Source organism: Lissotriton helveticus, chromosome 4_1 (genome assembly GCF_964261635.1).
Source record: "Lissotriton helveticus chromosome 4_1, aLisHel1.1, whole genome shotgun sequence".
Classification (NCBI taxonomy): domain Eukaryota; kingdom Metazoa; phylum Chordata; class Amphibia; order Caudata; family Salamandridae; genus Lissotriton; species Lissotriton helveticus.
Genome location: NC_136063.1, coordinates 1900899794 through 1900921054, shown reverse-complemented (window position 1 = coordinate 1900921054; position 21261 = coordinate 1900899794). Strand labels below are relative to the sequence as shown.

At 45.5% G+C, this 21261-nt stretch overlaps 1 protein-coding gene across 2 annotated transcripts in view; it reads right to left on the bottom strand.

Annotated features, from left to right (window-relative positions):
- Positions 1-21261, bottom strand: part of DOCK11 (dedicator of cytokinesis 11) — a 1219508-nt gene that overhangs the window by 1029770 nt on the left and 168477 nt on the right. For both annotated transcript variants that reach the window (XM_078688544.1, XM_078688546.1), the window contains exons 2-3: positions 17761-17877; positions 2997-3086 (exon numbers count right to left, since the gene is read on the bottom strand). In XM_078688544.1, coding sequence (XP_078544670.1) covers positions 2997-3086; positions 17761-17877 — 207 coding nt within the window. The remainder of the gene's footprint in view (positions 1-2996; positions 3087-17760; positions 17878-21261) is intronic.

Below are 21261 nucleotides of genomic sequence, written 5' to 3'. Positions count from 1 at the left end.
ACAAAGAATCCTATGAGTGCGCCTGAAAATGTATCATACTCATTCATTTCTTGAAGAACACCAGTGTGTAAAATATGCACCTATGGAATGTTTACCAGATGGAAAATTCTGAGTGTGTACATGTGACAAAAATGTGCTCTGCCGCAAGCAACTTTGTCATCCCTTTCAGTGTAAGGGATGCCCCCACCACATTATTACCACTGAAAGGCCCTAAATCTAAGCTTAGGCAGGAGCACATTTACAGAGTTGGAAACAACCTGCAAGTGCCCACAATCATTTGGGTTTGTGGGTGATCTCTTACTTTAGGAAGGTGTCTCACCCTTGATTTGTGAGGATGGCAAGTCCACTATGCATACAGTTTTTCTGCATTTGTAGAGCTATCTTAATCAGATAGCAAGATTGAATGCTACTTTATTAACTTTTAGTAGGAACATTCAAGTAATTGATAGGGCTATTAGGTGGTCTCCAAGGCTATGCCCTAGCCTCCACGTTCTTCAACGCGTACATGGAGCGCTGCCATATGCTCCCAGTCCATCTCAATATCTCCCATCACCAAATTATTGAATCATGGAGATCCTCTCTCCATTTCAATGAAATCCAACAAAAACTAAATTCATTCTAATTAACAGTGGGAAAACGCATCAACTGATTTAAATCCTAAATAACAATACTACTTCTTGATGGGTTCTGTCCTTCCCATTCAAAAGCAAAATCTCTAGGCTTTCGCAAGTACCCTCTTCTCCCCCTCAAGCAGCATGTCTACAGAAAAGCCCTTACAGCCTAGTTTTAATCCTGCTCCTCACGATTAAATAACTTATTGCACATGTGGCAGAAGCCCTGTTTTCCATCCATATGGTTGGTTTACTGCCTATCAAGCCAGCCTCCAGACCCTACAATGGTCCATTGAGCAGCTTGTCTAATTACCAATAAATGCAAATCTTATCATTTTGTTAATATTGGTTTCGAGATACGCAATGATACACGTTTGCATAAAAACGAAATCGAATCACTGTTGGCGAAATCACCCAATATGACGTCTCCATCGACCCCAAGTCAGAAATACGTAGTCACCGAGGTCCTGTGACCTAGGCCTGAGGCAACTGATTGACAGATTACAGGAGGAATGACCAGCCGCGGTCCCTGAAGGTAATAGTAGTGGGGCCGGGTAAGGGGGCATTTTGAGGGACAATGCTCAGGTAAAATTCAATAAATAATTAATTTACCATCAGCATCATCCATCGAAATCCCCCCTAACCCGGCCCCACCGCCCAACTGCTGTTACCTGCATGGACTGGGGCTGGAATTGACATATAACCAGCAAAACAGATGCGAAAACAGGAAAAAAAAATGGATTAATCCCACAGACAGGCAGCGACACCACAATAGTCCGGGGAGATAGGCCCCCAAATAATGCGCACATGGCTGGAGGGGTGCACGTTCCCAAAACACCATAATGTTAGATGCCACATGAAGTTAAGAATACTCAGGCAATCAGGACACATCACACGCGCAGTGATCACACGCTCCCCATGCTGGAAATCGGGACACGTTACCCACTGACCCTCATTGTGTCCATGCAAGGTCGAGACCCTCCTGCATTTGTTATCAGGTGAGAGTAATTTATGACTCCACGACTAGGCCCTCATTCCTCTTCCAATAAAAGGATCTATGAATTGTTTTAGCATGCTCCAAGTAATGTATACAATGGCGCTCAAATCAATTGTACTTTGAGTCAGTCCTCAGACCCGTTTCTGTATGCTGTACTCCCGGCCGCAGTGTTTAATTAAAGCAACTGCTCCTGTTTTGTCAAAAGCCTCTTATCTTTGTTTTTTCGAGTTACATTTATAATCAAGCAACAATTTCTCACCTCCGACCCATTACCGATGAGTCACTCGTTACCTTTTCTGCTTGCATCCACTTTAAAAGAATCTGCATCATTCACAATGAATACACATTCACAAACTACCTGAAAACATCACTCTAGCCTTTTGTTCACATGACAGGCTCATCAGAGGTCAACATAATATCATATATATATATATATATATGTTTTTATATTTACAAGTCAAAGGAAACACTGATTGTAAACTGGGACAGAAGAGGTCGAATTAAGAGACTTTTTCACAAAGGCATTTTCGTGTACTACCCTTAAATGCCTTCGAGTACTGGCCCCAAAACATCAAAAATGGGAATACAATGGCAACATTTATATACATTCAGTACACATAGAAAGGACTAAGCCCTATTTACATATTTACTAATAGAGAGTTTGATGTTCTGGAGCCAATTCACAAAGGACCCAAGGATACCTACAAGTATACTCTTGAAGTACTACTTCCCATAATCATAAATCCTTTTGCTCACGGGCATCAGTGTGTTCATTCGCTCTTGTGATATGCCAAGCAGAGACGAATGTTAAAATATTGCTTTCTCAACCAGACTAGATACAATGTTGAAAAGTAAATCATGTGCCCATAACTATGAATCAAGAGATAACAATATCATATTTGCAAATATATTCAAGCCTCGGAGCAGTGATGTTTCGTTGTATTAGTTTCAAATTTGCACCTATTATAGAAAAATGTCACCTTCAGTGCCATACACTGTCCCTCAGCTTTCGTTTTTAATTTCCTGGGATCATTGAGGAAACAGGAATAGATCCAAACTAATTAGTGCTCTCAGGAGCCTCCTGCCAGAATCGGTAACACCTGCAGTTTCTAATCGAAGCATGAAAGCCACATTTATTGAGCCCTTCAGGCATGACCGAAGATGAAGAACCTTAGACTTGAAAGCAGTATTGAAAATATACCTGAACAGCATGTTAACATACCGCCTCTTCCCTTTGGAAATATCATTCAGCATTGCCCATTACCATTGCTATTGCTAATAAAACTCAATTGGCAACTAAAAAACTTTCGGAATGTTCTACGATGTGGAAAACAAGTGGGCAATGATGGTCTTCGTAAACAGAATGCACCCTGTCAATTTGTACAAACCTCCTTGACGAATAGGCTCTCTGCCTTCTTTTCTGCATCTTCGGGAACTGTGGAGAGTACCGTCCTCCACTGGCGACCTACTGTTGAGATCTAGAAACAAACATACGCTAATGAGCACGGCTTGAAACCCCCAATGTTTATCATAGCACATGAATAATAACATGAAGAACCCTGCAGACAATGGAAACACCCACACAAACCTTTGCAGGTGGCTGAGAAGGGGTCTTTCATCTGAATAATCACATCAGAAAAGACATCTTCATTTTGTAAAAAGAATATCCCCTTAGGCAATCACTGTAAATCTGGGCTTTCGTTTCATCAGAGGCATTAGATATTTACACACACATCTTCTATTGAAATCCTTAACATAACCCTTGGGAAGGTAACTCTTGATCTTCCTTCGATTGACTTAAACACTCCTCTTCATTTGGATGATCAGTATCTTGCAGCGAGTCTGTGAAAATCTGGACCTTTTTTACAGATATAGCTTCAATTAGAAACATCAACTTATCCGTGGAGAGAAGGGGTGGTCACTGTAAAGCTCAGTTTTCCTTTGATTGATTTCATCAGAAATTTGCAGATGCATCTTTCATTGAAAAAACCCACATATCCCTCAGCGTGTTGCTCTGTATTTGAATTTTTCAATTATCGATTTTAGAGACTTAAAGACACATTTTCAGTTGTAATTATTGACATATACGTTATGTGGCCTCTGTAAATATGTGCTTTTCTGTGATTTGGTTACATTAGAATCCTACAGTCATATTTTCTATTCTAAGCCTCAAAGTGCTATAGGGCGGTAACTATATATATTGGCTTCCTTTTGATTGATCCCATCAGAACCTCAAAGACACAGTGTCAATGCCAGTCTCGTTCTTCCAGTGATTACTCACATTAGTATGTTAAAAGCAGATGTTCCATTCTACAAATCAATATATCTAAGAAGGGGTTACTGCACATTAGGACATTACAGACACATCTCCAATTGGAAATGCGCATTGGCAAAACTAATACGGCTGTGTTCAAGTTCTAGAGAATGCAGTTCTTAGAGAATGCAGCTTTCGCAAATTAAAGCGAGGCACATGGGAAGGAGCCAGCAGGAGCAGAGAAGGCAACAGTTGTCCCTCATGTAATTCAATGCAAGTACTTGAAAGGGCGAGATTTTGATCGATACCTCATCACTATTGATCCAAACCTCGATCTGGTCGACTGAACCTTTGTTGCCTGTCTTGGAGGATGAAAGTGCCCCTGTACCAAACCAGTTCACCCAATAAAGGACTCTGCTCCCAAAGATCACAAACAACTTCTAGCTTTCAAAAGTTTATTGTAAAGATATGATAAGCTGCAAATACAGGCATCTCAGAATGAGATTCACGAGATACACAGGTCCAATTACATACATGTGCTCTCGGAAAGCCCTCAGACGAGCAACGGAAATCACTAACACAAGTTCTAAGAATAATAAAGCTATCAGCATTGACGCATATCTCTCCTTCATTTAAGTTGGAGGAAAACGCACAGGTTAGGCTGTCCCTACCCTGCTCTAGATGGTATCCCTACTTATCCAAATCCCAACCTAACAAAGGTGTCAGCAGTGAATGACCCCCAAGGGAAGTCACTCACTCTAAGTCTCTTGGTGAAAACCTATAGTTCTCCAGTCATGACCCCTCTCTGCCTACCCATCCGCTCTCTAAAGGGTCCTCAGGCATCTGCTCTAACTCCACCCAGGGGTGCTGTCCCTAATACAAAACAGTCAACAACATTTGAGACGCCCCTCGCAAGACGCCTCTCACGTGGTGTAGCTTCTGGCTTTTTCCATGCTGCTTTGTGTTGGGCCTCATACGTTAGAGTTGACCTTGCTTCTCAGACTCTTCTCCGGCCCGCTGATACCCCTTAAACATTCCGGAACCCTCCTCCATGTCTGGGCCGTCTACTGAACAGACCTCTATTCATTCATTTATAATTGGATCCCCCCTTTCCTTGCAGACAGACATCTGCAGCCAAGAACCCAACTCTCATAGACCTCCAAAAAGGCTTGCAACATTTCTTGGCCCAGACATGTATGTGTAAATCAATGTTAAAACATTTCAGGCCTACAATATTTCTCATCATGATTATAGCATTCAACTTCTTCATTAATTAAAGCATGTTAATACTCTTATTCTATTATTCAGTAAACATCTCTATAAATCATGGCCCATTTAATGCAATGACCAAAACATTAATACAATCTATGTCGTGAAAAGAAACACCTTCCCTTTTAGCTCTGGCCCTGAGGCCTACCACATTCTGCGTTTAACCACATACCATCTTACATTTTAACAGCTACACGACATGGATTCAGAAATAATCACATCTACTAAAATCATATAGTGTCACACATTTCTGTATTAGTTCCACTTCTACTTAAATCTCTACATTAGCTATACATTCAGAATATAATTACAGATACTATTAGCACTCATGGCATTTCTCCTCATGATTTGTGCTTACTACAGGTAAGTGTGATGCACTCATACATTTAGGTCAGTTTGCGCTCTCTCAGTTCCCCCCTTTGATGACCTCTCGGGGTCATCACTAACATTTAAACTGCAGTTATTGGTAGCATAACTTGTCTCTGCGCTTCCAGAGCCCTCAGACTCCTGTACTGATTATCTTGTATGACAGCCAATCTCTGCAGCTGTTCTCTTTGGGCCCTTTCTGACCTTCTTGCTCTGTACCATTTGAATACCCTCACCAATCCCCACAATATGATCCCACAGATCAATATTATGATGACAGGTTTTAGTATATACCACACAAAGCTTTTGCCTAAGGTGGAAATCCACCCTCCAACTGCACTCATTCCGTGGCCCACCTTTTCCCAGACATTTTCTCTACTCAAATCTTCGATCTCTTTGTGAATATCCGTTATGTTCCTAATAACTTTTTCAAGGGGTTTTGAATTGTCTGGAATGTAAGTGCAGCATTCCTGGACCTTCAAAGCCTTACAGACTCCGCCCTCTTTTGCTAGTAGGACATCTAACGCAAGACGGTTCTGAAGAACCATAGCCCTTATCGATTGCATCTCTCCTTCTACCAGCATTAAGGACTGAGCAGTGCTGGCAGACAACCTGTCGACGACTGTTGCCAGCCGTCTAATTTTAACATCATTAAGGATTACTCCCAAAAGAGGGAACATAGCTCCAAAGACATCTCCAACCATTTCTGCATCTCCTACATCTCTCCTTCCCCTCGAAGATGTCTTGCCCTCAATGATCACTAAGTCTTGTGCATGATATATTTTGGGGAAGACAATTGCTAAGTAACATGATCCATACCAGTTGTCAGGTAGTCTCACATAGGCATTTCTTCCACATACAAAATACACATTTGGAATCACTTGCATTCCTTTCAGGAAATCCTTAGTATAGTACTCTATATTGAAAGCATGTTCACAGTCAACTTCTCCCACGTATACATTTTCATAATACGTTTTGGCTCGGTGAAGACATAGCTTTCCTCTCTGCGTCTTATCTAAAGCTATTGGACCACTACTACCCTTTCTCTTGTGTGCCTTCTCTTCCTCGGTCCAATCTGTTTTCCATTGTCCTGATTTTTTCAAAATCTTTTGTCTCCTGTAACGATCATCCACCTGCCCTATGAACTTCTTCTCGACTTCTGACACCTTGCATGTCAGGTTATTCCTACGGGCATGTGAAGTATCTAAGGTAATCCAAGGAATGAAGAACTTGGCCAATCTGTCTTCACTCTTCCAGTAATCCCATTTGTTCATCTGCTTATAATTTGGGACTTCTGGCAACACTGAATCATAATTGGAGAAATAGTATTCAAAACTATCTCTCTCATAAAATATACTAAGCAATAAGCTACATGTAATGCCATATGTCAGCGGGAGGTGATGATATCGAATGCCTTCATCTACAGACGCCGGCAACTGCATGCAGACGTAACAATCCTTAACCTCCATGGCATCCACGTATTCATATAAGAGTTTAGCATAAGCATTTGACCTAAAGTCTCCTTGGGACTCATCTACGTGTAACCTGCGGGCTTCTGCAGCTAATAACGCTTTCTCTTGAGTGTTTTCCCTTTTCTCACCAGCAACAGTAGGTGTAAGCGTTTCTACAGAATTCACATCAGTTACCTTTGCCTCTTCCTCATGTCCCTTTACATAAGAAATTGTTACCACTAAAGCTATTAATATTATCACTCCTACTATTAGTGTACCTATTATACATTTAGCTCTGCGGTTCTGGGTGCCGGCCTCCATTTCGTCAGACAATGTGGCTCTCTCTTATCTTAGCAAAAAGTTCTTTTCCTCCCTTTCCTTTACAGTCTCTTTTTGATCCTTTTGTCTTTAGAATCCACACAACTGGAAGCTGACAACCTTCTTCGCAAAAGTCCTTTAACAGTTCAATAAAGACAACCCTAGCCCTTCTCCATCAACTCAAGGGAAGTTCCCTAAAATTCTCTGCTTCCTGGGCGCTAGGTAATCTTCTTTTTCCTGTTCACTTTATTTACAAAAGTCCTTTAACAGTCTACTATCAAGCCTGTGCCTGCAGCTTCGATAGCAAAGTTCAGTATTTCCAAACGAAGATTGTGCTCTTCATGTGCTGTTATCGTTGTACCAAAGTCGGGGAATTGCAATTCTGAGAGAAACATGTGTTTTAACTTGCTGAGGCGGGGAGGTCTGGGGAGCATGAATGTTAGTGACCCTTCTTGTTCGACTCCGGGTACCAACAGTCGTATTTCCACGGGGACAATGGGCTCAGAGCTGGACACCACCACCGCTCGGATCCTCCCTGTCTCCGGTTTCACAGACATTTGTCGCCAGATATGTCCACTCAGGTGTGGAGTATCTTCTGTTAGGCACACGCACTCTTCTTGACCTTCTTCGGTCGGGTGCTTCAGCGCCCTGAGCACCTTCTTCCGGGTCTGAGTCTTCTGATATCGGAGGAAGGGTTACCTCTGGAGTTGACCTCAGGCTAGAGCTCCTTCTTTGCGGCCAATTAGCTTCTCCACGTGCCCTTCTACTCCTTCTTCTTCTTGTCTGTTCTCGCTCCCGGTCAGACCTGTCAGTGTCTGACTCGTACTCCCAGCTACTTTCTCCTTCTGTAGCGTCGTCTGTTTCGCTGTTGTACTGACCGTCCTCAGCTTGGTCAGACTCGTTCCCTGCTTCCGCTGGCACCTCTACAGCTTGGCTAGCCCCCTCTATGGCTTCTCGGTCCTCTTCTGGACGTCTATCCGAGAGAGGAGCTGTTTCTTCCCGAGGTGCTGGAACCCTTCGCGTATGTGACGCGTGGATCCAATTGGGCAGGCCTCCCACCTTCACAGCTGTGTTCGTGATCAGGATGATCTGGAAGGGCCCACGCCAACGAATATCCAAACAGCTTCTTCTCACATGTTTTTTCACCAGGACCCAGTCCCCAGGGTACAGGTCATGGCACGGGCCCTGGCACGATGGAACCTCGGCAGCCTGCACCTGAAGGGACACAGAACGAATGGCGTCAGACAGCCCCTTACAATAGTCCAGGATCATATCATCTGTGATATTTAACAGTGCAGTAGTTGGGACAGATGGCAGCCTCATTGCTCTCCCCATTAACACCTCATGTGGTGACAACCCCGTTCTTCTGTCTGGGGTACTACGAAGGCTCATGAGGACCAATGGCAGGGCGTCAGGCCAACTCAGGGTCGTTGAGGAACAAACTTTGGCTATTCTGGCCTTGATCGTGCCATTGATCTGCTCCACAATTCCTGAGGCTTCTGGTCGGTAACTGCAATGCAACTTCTGATCGATATTCAGAGCTGCACAAATCATTTTCACAAGCTCGCTGTTAAAATGTGTTCCCCTATCTGATTCCAAAAAGGCCGGCACCCCGAAGCGCGGAATGAGTTCCCTAAGCAGTAACTTGGCCACTGTGAGGGTGTCGCACCTACGTGTAGGGTATGCCTCAACCCATCTGGAGAACACACAAACAACCACCAGGACATAGCGGAGGCGGTTGCACCTTGGCATTTCAATGAAATCTATCTGCATTCGATTGAATGGACCTCCAGACCTTCCTATGTGGCTCAGTGCAACTGGTGTTCTTTTTCCTACGTTCAGCTGCTGACAGGTCACACAACGCTGGCACACTGCTTCTGCTGCTATTCTAAACTTAGGATTGTACCAAGTCTGTCTAAACACTCTCAGCATAGCATCTCTCCCTAAGTGTACGGGACCATGTATGAGTCTAGCCATTGGACTCACCATCTCATTGGGCAACACTGCTCTGCCGTCTGCTGAGACCCAAAAATGGGACTCACCCATTACACATCCTGCCTTTTCCCATGTTTCTTTTTCAGAATCAGGAGCATTTTCTTGCATGTTTGACAGTTCATCCCAAGTATCAACAGTTTCCAGTATCATGGCTAATTCAGTCCTTACATTTATTCCACCCACTTCCACCTCTGTGAAAGAGTACCCTTGTTCCGCGCAATACCGCGCAACTTCATCAGCATATCTATTGCCTTTTGAAACGAAGTCCTCATTTCTGGTATGTGCGGTGCACTTTACAACTGCGATACCTGCTGGGCATTGCAACGCCTCTAACAACAGGCGCACAAACTCTCCATTGCGAATGGGAGAGCCTGAAGAGGTCATGAACCCTCTTTGAGACCATAACTGCCCGTAATCATGAACTACCCCATAACCATATTGGCTGTCGGTGTATATGGTGACTCGAATTTGATTGCTTGCCAAGCAAGCACGTGTCAAGGCAATACTCTCGGCTACCTGAGCGGAGTGTACTCCTTCCAGGCACCCAGCTTCCACAACTCCAGTAATTGTACAAACAGCATAAGCTGCTCTCAACTGCCCAACTTCGTCTCTTACACATGAGCCATCGACAAAGAAAATTTCGTCTGGGTCGGTCAGTGGCTCATCTACGATGTCGGGTCTGGGTTTGGTGCATAGTTCAGTCACATCAAGGCAGTCATGGTCTGTACATTCATCATCATCCTCGATATCATTTGGGAGTGGCATCAAGGTAGCAGGGTTCAAAACAGAGCATCTCTTGAGGGTCACATTCTCTGCAGCAAGAATAACTTGCTCATATCGCGTGAGCCTGCTGTTGGTCAGATGCTGTGTTTTGGTCCTGGTCATCAACAGTTCAACAGAATGGGGCACGCACACCTCTAACGGGTGCCCCATGACGATATTTTCACATCTCTCAATGCTGACACCCGTTGCAGCAACGGATTTGAGACATCCGGGCAACGCTGCGGCTACTGGGTCTAAAGTAGCCGAGAAATAAGCAACTGGTCTACGGGCATTCCCATGGATTTGGACTAACACAGACAACGCGCAACCTTCTCTCTCACAACAGTAAAGAAAAAATGGTTTATTGTAATCAGGCATTCCCAATGCCGGAGCACGACACAGGTCCTCTCGCAGCTGTAGGAATGCCATCAAACAGTCTTTGTCCCATGGTACCGGATCGCTCACCTCCTTGTGCGTCAGTTTTTGCAAGGGCTTTGCTTTCAGTGAAAAGTTCACGATCCACTGTCGGCAATAACCCACCATCCCTAGGAACATCCTGACCTCTCTCTGTGTCTTAGGCGCATTCATTTTCATGATCGCCTCTATCCTGTCTGGTGACACCTTTCGTTTGCCTTTCTCTATTCTGTGTCCCAAGTACTGCACTTCTGTCAGGCAGTACTGCAATTTCCCCGGGGACACCTTGTGCCCATTGGCAGCTAGGTGATTTAACAAAGCAATGGAGTCCTCCCTGCAAGCTTCTTCTGTTTCTGACGCCACGAGGAGGTCGTCTATGTACTGGACCAGAACTGACTTCTGGGGCAGCACTAGACTTTCAAGATTTTTCTTCAAAAGCTGGTTAAAGATCGATGGGCTCTCTGTATACCCCTGAGGGATACGACACCATGTTAGGACGCGATTTTCCAGCTTAAATGCGAAAAGAAAATGGCTTTCTTCGTCCAGAGGGATCGAAAAGAAAGCCTGACAAAGATCGATCACAGTGAACCACTCAGCTTGGAATGGAATCTGAAACAGTATCACTGATGGATTCGGTACCACTGGACAACACGAAACGACTATGTTATTAATCTTTCGAAGGTCCTGTACTATCCGAAATTTCCCATTTGGTTTCTGCAGACCCATAATCGGGGAGTTGCATGGACTACCCACGATTTCTTTCAGTATTCCCTGTTTAATCATGGACTCAATCACGGGTTTTATGCCTGCAATCGTTTCTGGAGTCAATTTATATTGGGGTGTTCTTGGGAACTCAGCATGCGGTTTCACTACAATTTTCACTGGGTCCACCCCTTTGACCAATCCAATCTCCTCCCCAGTGAAATCCCATACTTCTGGTGCCACTGTCTCTCTCAAGTCCCAGGGGAGCTCATCTACTGTCAAAGTAGGGTACAGCTCCACGCATATTCTTGAGTTTGCAACTTTGAAATCTGCGTCATCATCATTGGTCAATACCTCCACTCCCTGAGGTGTACAGTATATAGTACAATTCAATTTACACAACAGGTCTCTCCCTAGCAGACACACAGGACTTGAATCGCAAACCACAAACTGGTGCTCATCGCTGTACTTCCCTATTTTCACCTGTACCGGTTCTGTCAATTGGCTGGTTATTCTCCTGTTTGCGACCCCCACCACCTGTATGGTCTCTCCAGACATGGGCAGGTCTGGAACTGCAGCTGATCTGATCGTGGATCTAGTGGCTCCTGTGTCCACCAGAAATGTCGTAGGGCACCCTGCTACTTCTGCTTCCACATAGGGTCCCCTCTGGTCCACCTCCAAGGCTGCCCCGAGGGTGCAGTCTTCTCTTTCCACTCTCTGTCCGGTTAATGGGTCCACATAATAGCACTCTTCCCCTTCTACAAACAGGGGCATTTGTCTATAGGTCTTACCCATAGTCCCTACTCGAGGAGGTTGCGGGAACTGGGCTCGGGGAGGAGCCCCCCCCCCTTTGAGCACCTTTCCTTGGTATGGCGTCACCCCTCTTGTAGGCGCGCTCTGGACCTCTTCCTCCTCTATCTCTTGTTCTCCTATCTCTACATTGTAGGGACACTCGCGTTTCCAATGCCCCACCTCGTTACACTGGTGGCACCTAGTCGTCTTCTTCAAGGCAGCTATGTCTAATCTGGGTCTAAAGGTGGAACTCTCCTCATTGCCCTTGTTCTGACTGTACTGCTTCTTTCCTCCTGTACCTGTTCCTTGCTGCTGTTGCTGTTGTCCCCCCTTCCCTGCTGCCTGCATCTGTACCACCATCAACTTTTCTTTTAGTTTCTTAGCCTTGGAGTCTATCTCATCACAGCAGTACCTGGCATATCTCAGTATTTCGTCTAGGGGTTTACTTTGCCAACAAATCGAGTGTTGCTGAATCATTAAACTAATATCCGGTCTCAGTCCCAGGACGAACTTGGACACAAATTGCCCTATGTCTTTTGGATCCATTACATCCAAGCCGCTATACTGTTTAAACGCCTTCAGCAATCTCTCGTAATATTCGTGGACGGTCTCTTTGGGTTCCTGTCTTGTTCGGTCTATTCTGACCCAATCTATGTCTTGCATTGGCACTTTCTCTTTCAGCCAAGTCATCACTCTCTCGAATTTTGCCATCACAGTCTCGGACGGCCCATTAGTCTTAGCATCTCTCTCTGGCTCCGTTGTGGGCCACTCAGCGCTAACCTTGCATGCTGTCCACAGATCTCCTGGTACTACAATGTCAAACAGCGTGTTCAGATCTATCCATAGGACCTTTGAGATTTTTACAAATCTCTCCACTTGCTTGTACCACTCCACTGGGTTTTCCCGCAATTTGGGGAAGGAGGTGGTAAAAGCAGCTAAATCTCCCCTACTCCAAGGGACATGTACATAGTTCCCATTTGCGACTTCACGCAAAGGGTAAGCTTCTATTCCCTGCTGTCCTCCTGGTGTCATACCAAGCGTGCTTCTCCTGCCGGTCCCTTTCTTGGACCACCTCTCTTCCCACTTATCTAGTGCCCTCCATGTCCTTATTCCAGCGATCAGTTCCCTTATGTGCGTTTTCAGCCCAATCGTTCTCCTCTCATCTAGGTCTCGATCTGTATAATGTAGCCTGTGGTTACCCTGTAATGCTTTGGTTCTTGACAAGTCCACCATATATTTGCCTGCTAGTTCGACTAACTTCTCATGGACTGCTCTCGCTTTTCGAGTAATGTCCTTTGCCATATACAGTATTTCATCCTGTTCATACATTTCCATTCTTTCTAAAGGCAGGGTACCATCTATCATGTCATCCAGGTCTGACCTTAAACTGGCGACATCGAGTCTCTTGGCTTTTATCTCAGCTCGCAATATGTCTTTCGAAGGGGGCTCACTGGTCTCCCTACCATCCCAACTTCGAGCTCTACGTTTGGGCTCGGGAGAGTTAATGGGTGCCCTCCCTTGCTCCCATCTCTCCAGGTCCCATGCTCGGCCATCCGATCTTGGAAGGTGATGGAACACGGGCCTGTTACCCCTACTCTTGCTCTGCCCACTCTCTTCTTCTTCTCTCCTCTCACCGCACACCTCTCTGTTATTTTCCCTCTGGTCGCTACTCTCCCTTTGCCTAGTATCGCTCAGTATCCGATACGATCCTTCCTGGTTCCCCATATTCCCTGGGCTGCGCTCATTTCCGTCATCACAGGGACTATGGTGCGACCTCTCACAACTCCCATTCAGTTCTCTGGTGCCGGGCACACAGTGTGGACACTTAAAGCTGTTTCTGTACTCTTGCGCTCTCCTCTCCCCTTCACTGAGTATTGGGCGCGCCACCCCTCCACTCCCGGGGCCCCCGTTTTCCAGGTCTGTTCTATCTCCTCTCCGGGCCCAATGGGTGACTCCCCTACTATCTCTCTCTCTACAGTCCCACTCCGGGCTGCTCTCCCCAGCCCCGCAGTGAGTCCGAGCTCGGCTGTCCTGACTTTCCCTTTCAGCTTCTGCAGCTATGATGCTCTTGTGAGCCTCCACTGCCTCATCCCACTTCTTCATGTACTCATTTAGCTCTTGAAAGGATTTTCGTCCAGATCCCCTCAGATCCACTGGCCATCTAGGGCCCCCAGGATCCCCTCCTGGGTCCCCTGCTGTGTGCATCGGGGTGCTCCACTCTCTCGGTATCGGCATCTGACTTGGGGAATTAATCGTATCGTTCCTCCTTGCCGTCCCTGCTCTTTCTCTGTCTTTCCGTACCCGTTCTTCCCCTCTTGCTCTCTCTTGGTCATATATCGATATTATAGGACCTATGGTAACAGGTACCTGTAGTGCATCTGGTAATGCGTAGGATGTGGCGCTCTCCGTTTCCGGCGCTCTTTGTACCACAAACCTCCCGACTACCTGTTGCACCTGACTAGGCTGGGACAGCTCTTTCTTTGCCTCAGGATCCCACTCTGAACTGGGAAGCGGTCCATGCTCTCCTGCATTGCCCCCCTTTTCTCTTTCACTATGCTCGCCCTCTCCCCCTGCCCTATTATACGGGGGTGGCCTGTCTGTCAATAATCTGTTTATCAGGCTATCCTCTGTTTCGCTCTCATCATCTTCTTCTAGGGGGCTTTTATTTACGGGCACCTCTAACACTGGGTACAGTTTATTTACTTCCATGTTATGCACTCTCCATCTTTTAGCATCCGCATCCCACCTGGCATCCTGCACTGCCCTTACCGATCGTTTCACCCTTTCTTGTCGTCTGTTCATATTCTTTTCATGCGCTGCCCTAATCCATGCTTCAAGAGCTTCAAACTGGGTCGGTCTAGGCAAGGGTCTCATTGAGGTCATGACTGATTTTAATCGATGTAACACCTCTAATCTGAACGTCCCGTACTTCGGGAACGTCAGTTCCTCATTTCCTTCAGTAATCTTACTCCACTCTGATATCCAAAGGATCGTATGCAACCCAACATTCACTGCCATGTAACGAGCTGGCGTACCCTCCGGCGGGGCTTCTTCCCCTTCATACGATCCCCGCTTCTCTTTTTTAAACACCGCTCTCAGCCATTTAAAACACTTCATAATTATGCGCACAATATCCAGCCTCGCTACTCTGTTTACTTCCTGATGACAATCCACCAATCCTGTCGCGGCTTTGCTAACTTGGCCTATCGCAGCGCGGTCTTTCTCCGGTCGGCCAATCACGTCGCGACACTTTCTGACGTCACTTTTCTCCGCTTCGCAGCAGCACCCCTCCTTTCTCAACTCGTCTCCCGGTTATGCATGCGTCCCATTCATACACCGAAAAATGACTACTTCCGACCAAGCGGTCACTTCTCTCGACTGTACGTCCACAGTCTATATGTAATTGTCAACACAACTGACGAAATGTCTATCGTCTCTCTGATAGGTTGCTTACACACACAGTAACTTCCGACCAGCGTCCGTTACTCACGCACTCACTCTTACGTTCCCCCTATCTCGGTCTTTCGGGTGATCAATGGTACCTCATGACCCCCTTCACACTAGTTGACAATTACTCTGGGTGTCCGATACACCCGAACCACTTAAGCTCTCCTTGAACTTAAGATTTCCACCGGTTGCGCGCGCTCACAACCTGTTCCACAGTCACTCTACAGACATTCAACTCCGCCAGACATTACAACATAGATACAATACAAAACACCGCAATCTAACACGCATAACCCTTTATACTCACTCTCGACCGATACTGCTGCTTTTTCTGTCTCACGTCATCCGGATCTTCTTCGGCGGGCGGTTCTTCCGATCATCGATCTCTAGGGGCCTTGGGGTAAGCTAACCTGGCCTAGGTCACCGTCCTCAAGAAGGCAACCATCCTCTATAGCTACCAACTGAAAGGGCGAGATTTTGATCGATACCTCATCACTATTGATCCAAACCTCGATCTGGTCGACTGAACCTTTGTTGCCTGTCTTGGAGGATGAAAGTGCCCCTGTACCAAACCAGTTCACCCAATAAAGGACTCTGCTCCCAAAGATCACAAACAACTTCTAGCTTTCAAAAGTTTATTGTAAAGATATGATAAGCTGCAAATACAGGCATCTCAGAATGAGATTCACGAGATACACAGGTCCAATTACATACATGTGCTCTCGGAAAGCCCTCAGACGAGCAACGGAAATCACTAACACAAGTTCTAAGAATAATAAAGCTATCAGCATTGACGCATATCTCTCCTTCATTTAAGTTGGAGGAAAACGCACAGGTTAGGCTGTCCCTACCCTGCTCTAGATGGTATCCCTACTTATCCAAATCCCAACCTAACAAAGGTGTCAGCAGTGAATGACCCCCAAGGGAAGTCACTCACTCTAAGTCTCTTGGTGAAAACCTATAGTTCTCCAGTCATGACCCCTCTCTGCCTACCCATCCGCTCTCTAAAGGGTCCTCAGGCATCTGCTCTAACTCCACCCAGGGGTGCTGTCCCTAATACAAAACAGTCAACAACATTTGAGACGCCCCTCGCAAGACGCCTCTCACGTGGTGTAGCTTCTGGCTTTTTCCATGCTGCTTTGTGTTGGGCCTCATACGTTAGAGTTGACCTTGCTTCTCAGACTCTTCTCCGGCCCGCTGATACCCCTTAAACATTCCGGAACCCTCCTCCATGTCTGGGCCGTCTACTGAACAGACCTCTATTCATTCATTTATAATTGGATCCCCCCTTTCCTTGCAGACAGACATCTGCAGCCAAGAACCCAACTCTCATAGACCTCCAAAAAGGCTTGCAACATTTCTTGGCCCAGACATGTATGTGTAAATCAATGTTAAAACATTTCAGGCCTACAATATTTCTCATCATGATTATAGCATTCAACTTCTTCATTAATTAAAGCATGTTAATACTCTTATTCTATTATTCAGTAAACATCTCTATAAATCATGGCCCATTTAATGCAATGACCAAAACATTAATACAATCTATGTCGTGAAAAGAAACACCTTCCCTTTTAGCTCTGGCCCTGAGGCCTACCACATTCTGCGTTTAACCACATACCATCTTACATTTTAACAGCTACACGACATGGATTCAGAAATAATCACATCTACTAAAATCATATAGTGTCACACATTTCTGTATTAGTTCCACTTCTACTTAAATCTCTACATTAGCTATACATTCAGAATATAATTACAGATACTATTAGCACTCATGGCATTTCTCCTCATGATTTGTGCTTACTACAGGTAAGTGTGATGCACTCATACATTTAGGTCAGTTTGCGCTCTCTCATACTGGCATCGGGGTACAGGCGACACTTATACAATTGCATTAGGTGAGAGATGAATACTCCACCTGGATGACCACAACATGATTAACAAAGTCTCAAGCCAATGGCTGAATGAGGTTGGTTGAAGAAAATCAATGGGACAGATACACAGCCCACTCTGTATTGTTAGCAATAGGTCAGTTTGACAGCAGTGATGTCAAAACCTAGATCTAAAAACATCTCAAGGGATTACTGTAAGCCTGAGCCGTCATTTGAAAGGTCACATTAGAAACGTAAATAGTCATCTTCCTTTGTAAAAAGCAAGGTATCCCTTAGCCTTAGCACATCCTGATATTCCTTTGACTGATCATATTGGAAATTTACAGACGTACTCAATAGGAAAGAGCAGCATATTACTTAGGAAATCAATGTGGGTCTGATTCTTCCTATAATCGAACTCACTAGAGCCTAGCATGGAAACATCAGGATGTCTCAAAGTCGTCACTGCAAATCTAGGTTTTTCTGTTTGATGACAATAGAAACTTACAGACACGTCTTCCATGGGAAACATCAACATATCCCTCAGGGGGTCGCTGTAAATCTGGGCTTTCCTTTGATGGATTACATTTTCATAGTCCAGAGGCTCAACCATTCTTCTTTTTTCCTACATAGCAGGCGGAAAAAAGAACAAATAAAAAATTGTTTGACTAAAGTAGTGACATTTGACTGCTTCATCATGAACTGTGCATTCTACTTCTAAAAATAAGTCAACATTATTGCATCATGCAAGCAAAGTCTGTCCACCCCTCTGCATGGTCATGTATCTTACAACCCAGATTTCACATTTATCACATTTATCAACACAGAGAAATATATACATAGGGCAGTTGTGTCCCATAGCAGAAATGTGATTCTGGTCGAAAATGATATAACTGGCATCCCTTAAGTATGTCTTTAACTCTTTCTCCACTCTAGCATCCCAGCTAGGAATCATACTGGACACCTACTACAAAAACCTTTTATTCAACCTCCAGCAGATGGCATCCAGATAACTTCTACCCACACAATCTCCCTCCACAAAAACTTAGTTTTATTTCTGCAAATAGAGGTCATGCTGGGCTACACCTCCTTTGAGTGCAAAATCAATGGGTCCCCAACCCTTTCCTGTGGGGCAGAGGAATAATTTGCCCAGAGGGAGCAAGAAGGGCCTCCTGGGACTAGCATAGGTTTCCTAGTTAAAATGAATGGGCTCTCTCATTAAAGAGGATCAGGGGATGGATGAGGTCTCCATGAAATGCTGGTATTACACAGTGATAGAGAGTAGATGTGAGGTTTCCATGCATGCACAGGGCAACTCAGAACTAAGGTAGCAGTACAGGCATTTCCTCCTCAAAACAGCACGATGTGCAAATGCCTGGCTTGGACCGTGGAGTCAGAGGGCCCATGCATTGAGAGGAGTGGAGGCTACGGGGTCAGAAGACCATGCTTTGGGTCTTTTTAATTTTCCTCAAGCAGTGTAGTGTGAGGTGTGTTGGTTAGTTGTTCCTAACACGGAAGACCCCCCCACACACAAAGCTATGAAAAGAGACAGAGTAGTAAACCATTAGCAAAAAGTTATAGCAAGTAACGACTGATCTAACCCATGGTGACCAATGCAATATAATGCACCATAGACGCACAGCATTGGATATGAGATGATTAGCTGAGTGTTGAAGGAAGTCTCTAGCTTGCATGTGTGTTCTGTGGTGTCTGTTCATGGAAACCGAGAAGGTGTTTGATACACTGGCGGCAATTCATGTTAAGGGTGTTATATCACATACATCTGGGGTCCAGGATTATCAAATCCTAATGCTCTTATACACTAAACCACTTGCCTGAGTCAGTACTCGGATACTGATGTTCGGAAGCTTGGAACTAGAAAGGCATGAAAGGAAGAAATGTCCATTTTAACCACAGTGGTTTGTTCTAACTTTGTGTGTGTACTTTGTAGTAATAATAATAATAATAATAAAGGGGTCTTATCGTGCGCAAACTTAGCCCAATGGGCGTCAAGGCGCCTAATTCCAGAGCCAGATCATAGCAGAAACCCTTCAGTTCAGCCTGTGTAGGCTCTTGAAAAACACCACGTTTTCAAGGCCTTTTTAAACAACACTAAAGAGGGTAGGGTCTTGATCTCCATAGGCAAGATGTTCCAGAGCTGGGGGGCAGCGACAGAGAAGGCCCTGGCTCCCCATCTGGTAAGCTTGAAACGAGGGACAACAAGCTGGAGTAGTCCCGAAGAGCGAAGACACCTTGGATGGTAACGGGTAAGCAGGGAGCTGATAGCGCCTTTAGGTCCATCCTCGAGAGCTCTGTAGGTCAGACACAGAATTTTAAAGTAAATTCTGTGCTGAATAGGCAGCCAGTGGAGGTCTCTCCTCGCAGTAGTAGCAGAAGAGGCCCTAGAGAGATCTAGGACAAAACGTGCAGCAGCATTCTGCACGATTTGCAGCCGATGTATAAGGCCCTTGTTGGACTCCAAGTAGAGAGAGTTGCAATAATCTAACCTGGAACCAACAAGGGCGACTACAATCTGCTTACGTGCTTGAAGAGACAGATAGCTGCGAATTCTATTGAGCGTCTTGATCACACCCCAACAGGTTGCAACAGTCCGATTCACCTGAAGAGACATCGAGAGTGAAGTATCAAACACCACACCCAGATTTCTGTCAGATTGAGAGGGAGTGGGGCAGGTGCCGAGAGAGGAAGGCCACCACTCACTCGACCAGACATCTTGGTCCTTCCCAAAGACCAAGACCTCAGTCTTGTCGCCATTTAGCTTCAGGGAGTTGATAACCATCCAGTCTGCAACATGTTGCATACAGGACCTGAAGCTAGAGGCAGATGTTATGACAGAGGACTGAGTGAGTGACACCATAATCTGGGTGTCATCGGCGTATGATACCACCTCCATCGCCTGCGATCTTACAAGCCTAGCAAGGGGGGCCACGTAGATGTTAAACAGGGTCGGACTTAATGCCGACCCCTGTGGCACCCCACATTGCAAAGCCTTCGCTGGGGAGAGGTGGTTGCCGAGCATCACTCTCTGTTCCCTATCCAGGAGAAAGGAGTTGAGGAGACTCAGGGCCGAGCCAGTGACACCTGCCTCCCTAAGCCGAGATGTTAAAATGGCAGGAGACAAGGTGTCGAATGCGGCCGTGAGGTCCAATAACACTAGAACGGTAGTTTGTCCAGCATCAACTTTACGTCGGATGTTATCGACTACAAAGGTGAGAGCGGATTCTGTGTTATGATGTTTTCGAAATCCATGTTGGGTGGTGTCTAGATACTCAGAGGCCTCAAGAAAAGAAGATAAATGGCGATTCAAATGTGCTTCTAGAATTTTTGCAGGTGCAGGGAGCAGGGAAATGGGTCTAAAATTTTTCAGGAGGCCGGGGTCAAGTGAAGGCTTCTTAAGGAGCGGTTTCACGATGGCCTTCTTCCATACCGATGGAAAAGAGCCTTGAGCAATCGCCTTATTCATCACCTCAAGCAAGGAGGGAAGGAGACTACTCCTACACTCTTTTAGCTTTTTAAGAGGCAATGGGTCCAATGGAGAGGAGGATTTCATCCTGTCGAGAAGAAGATTCAGTCCTTCCAAAGACAGAGATGGAAAATCCGAAAGAAGGCTAGGAGGGGCTATATCCAGGGACTCAAGAGAGCTTATGCCTGAAGGAATATTTTCGGCCAGGGAGAGACGTTGTACTTCTAAAGAAGTATGAATATCAGAAATTATTTTGTGAAAAAAGTCTGCAATGTCGTCACAGAGACGTTGAGAACTGACTATGGGATCTGGGAGTTGAAGGGAGCATAACGAGTCCGCAATTTTAAAAAGCTCCCTAGAGGAAGTGAGTGAGCTAGTAAGATTGGAAAAGTATTCCTGCTTTTCCATTATCACTTTCTGCTTATACTCCCGTAGAGCAGACTTATGAGCCTCCCGGTCCATAGGATCCCAAGATTTCCTCCATCTCCTCTCACTGCTTCTGCAGCCCTGTCTTAATAATCTAAG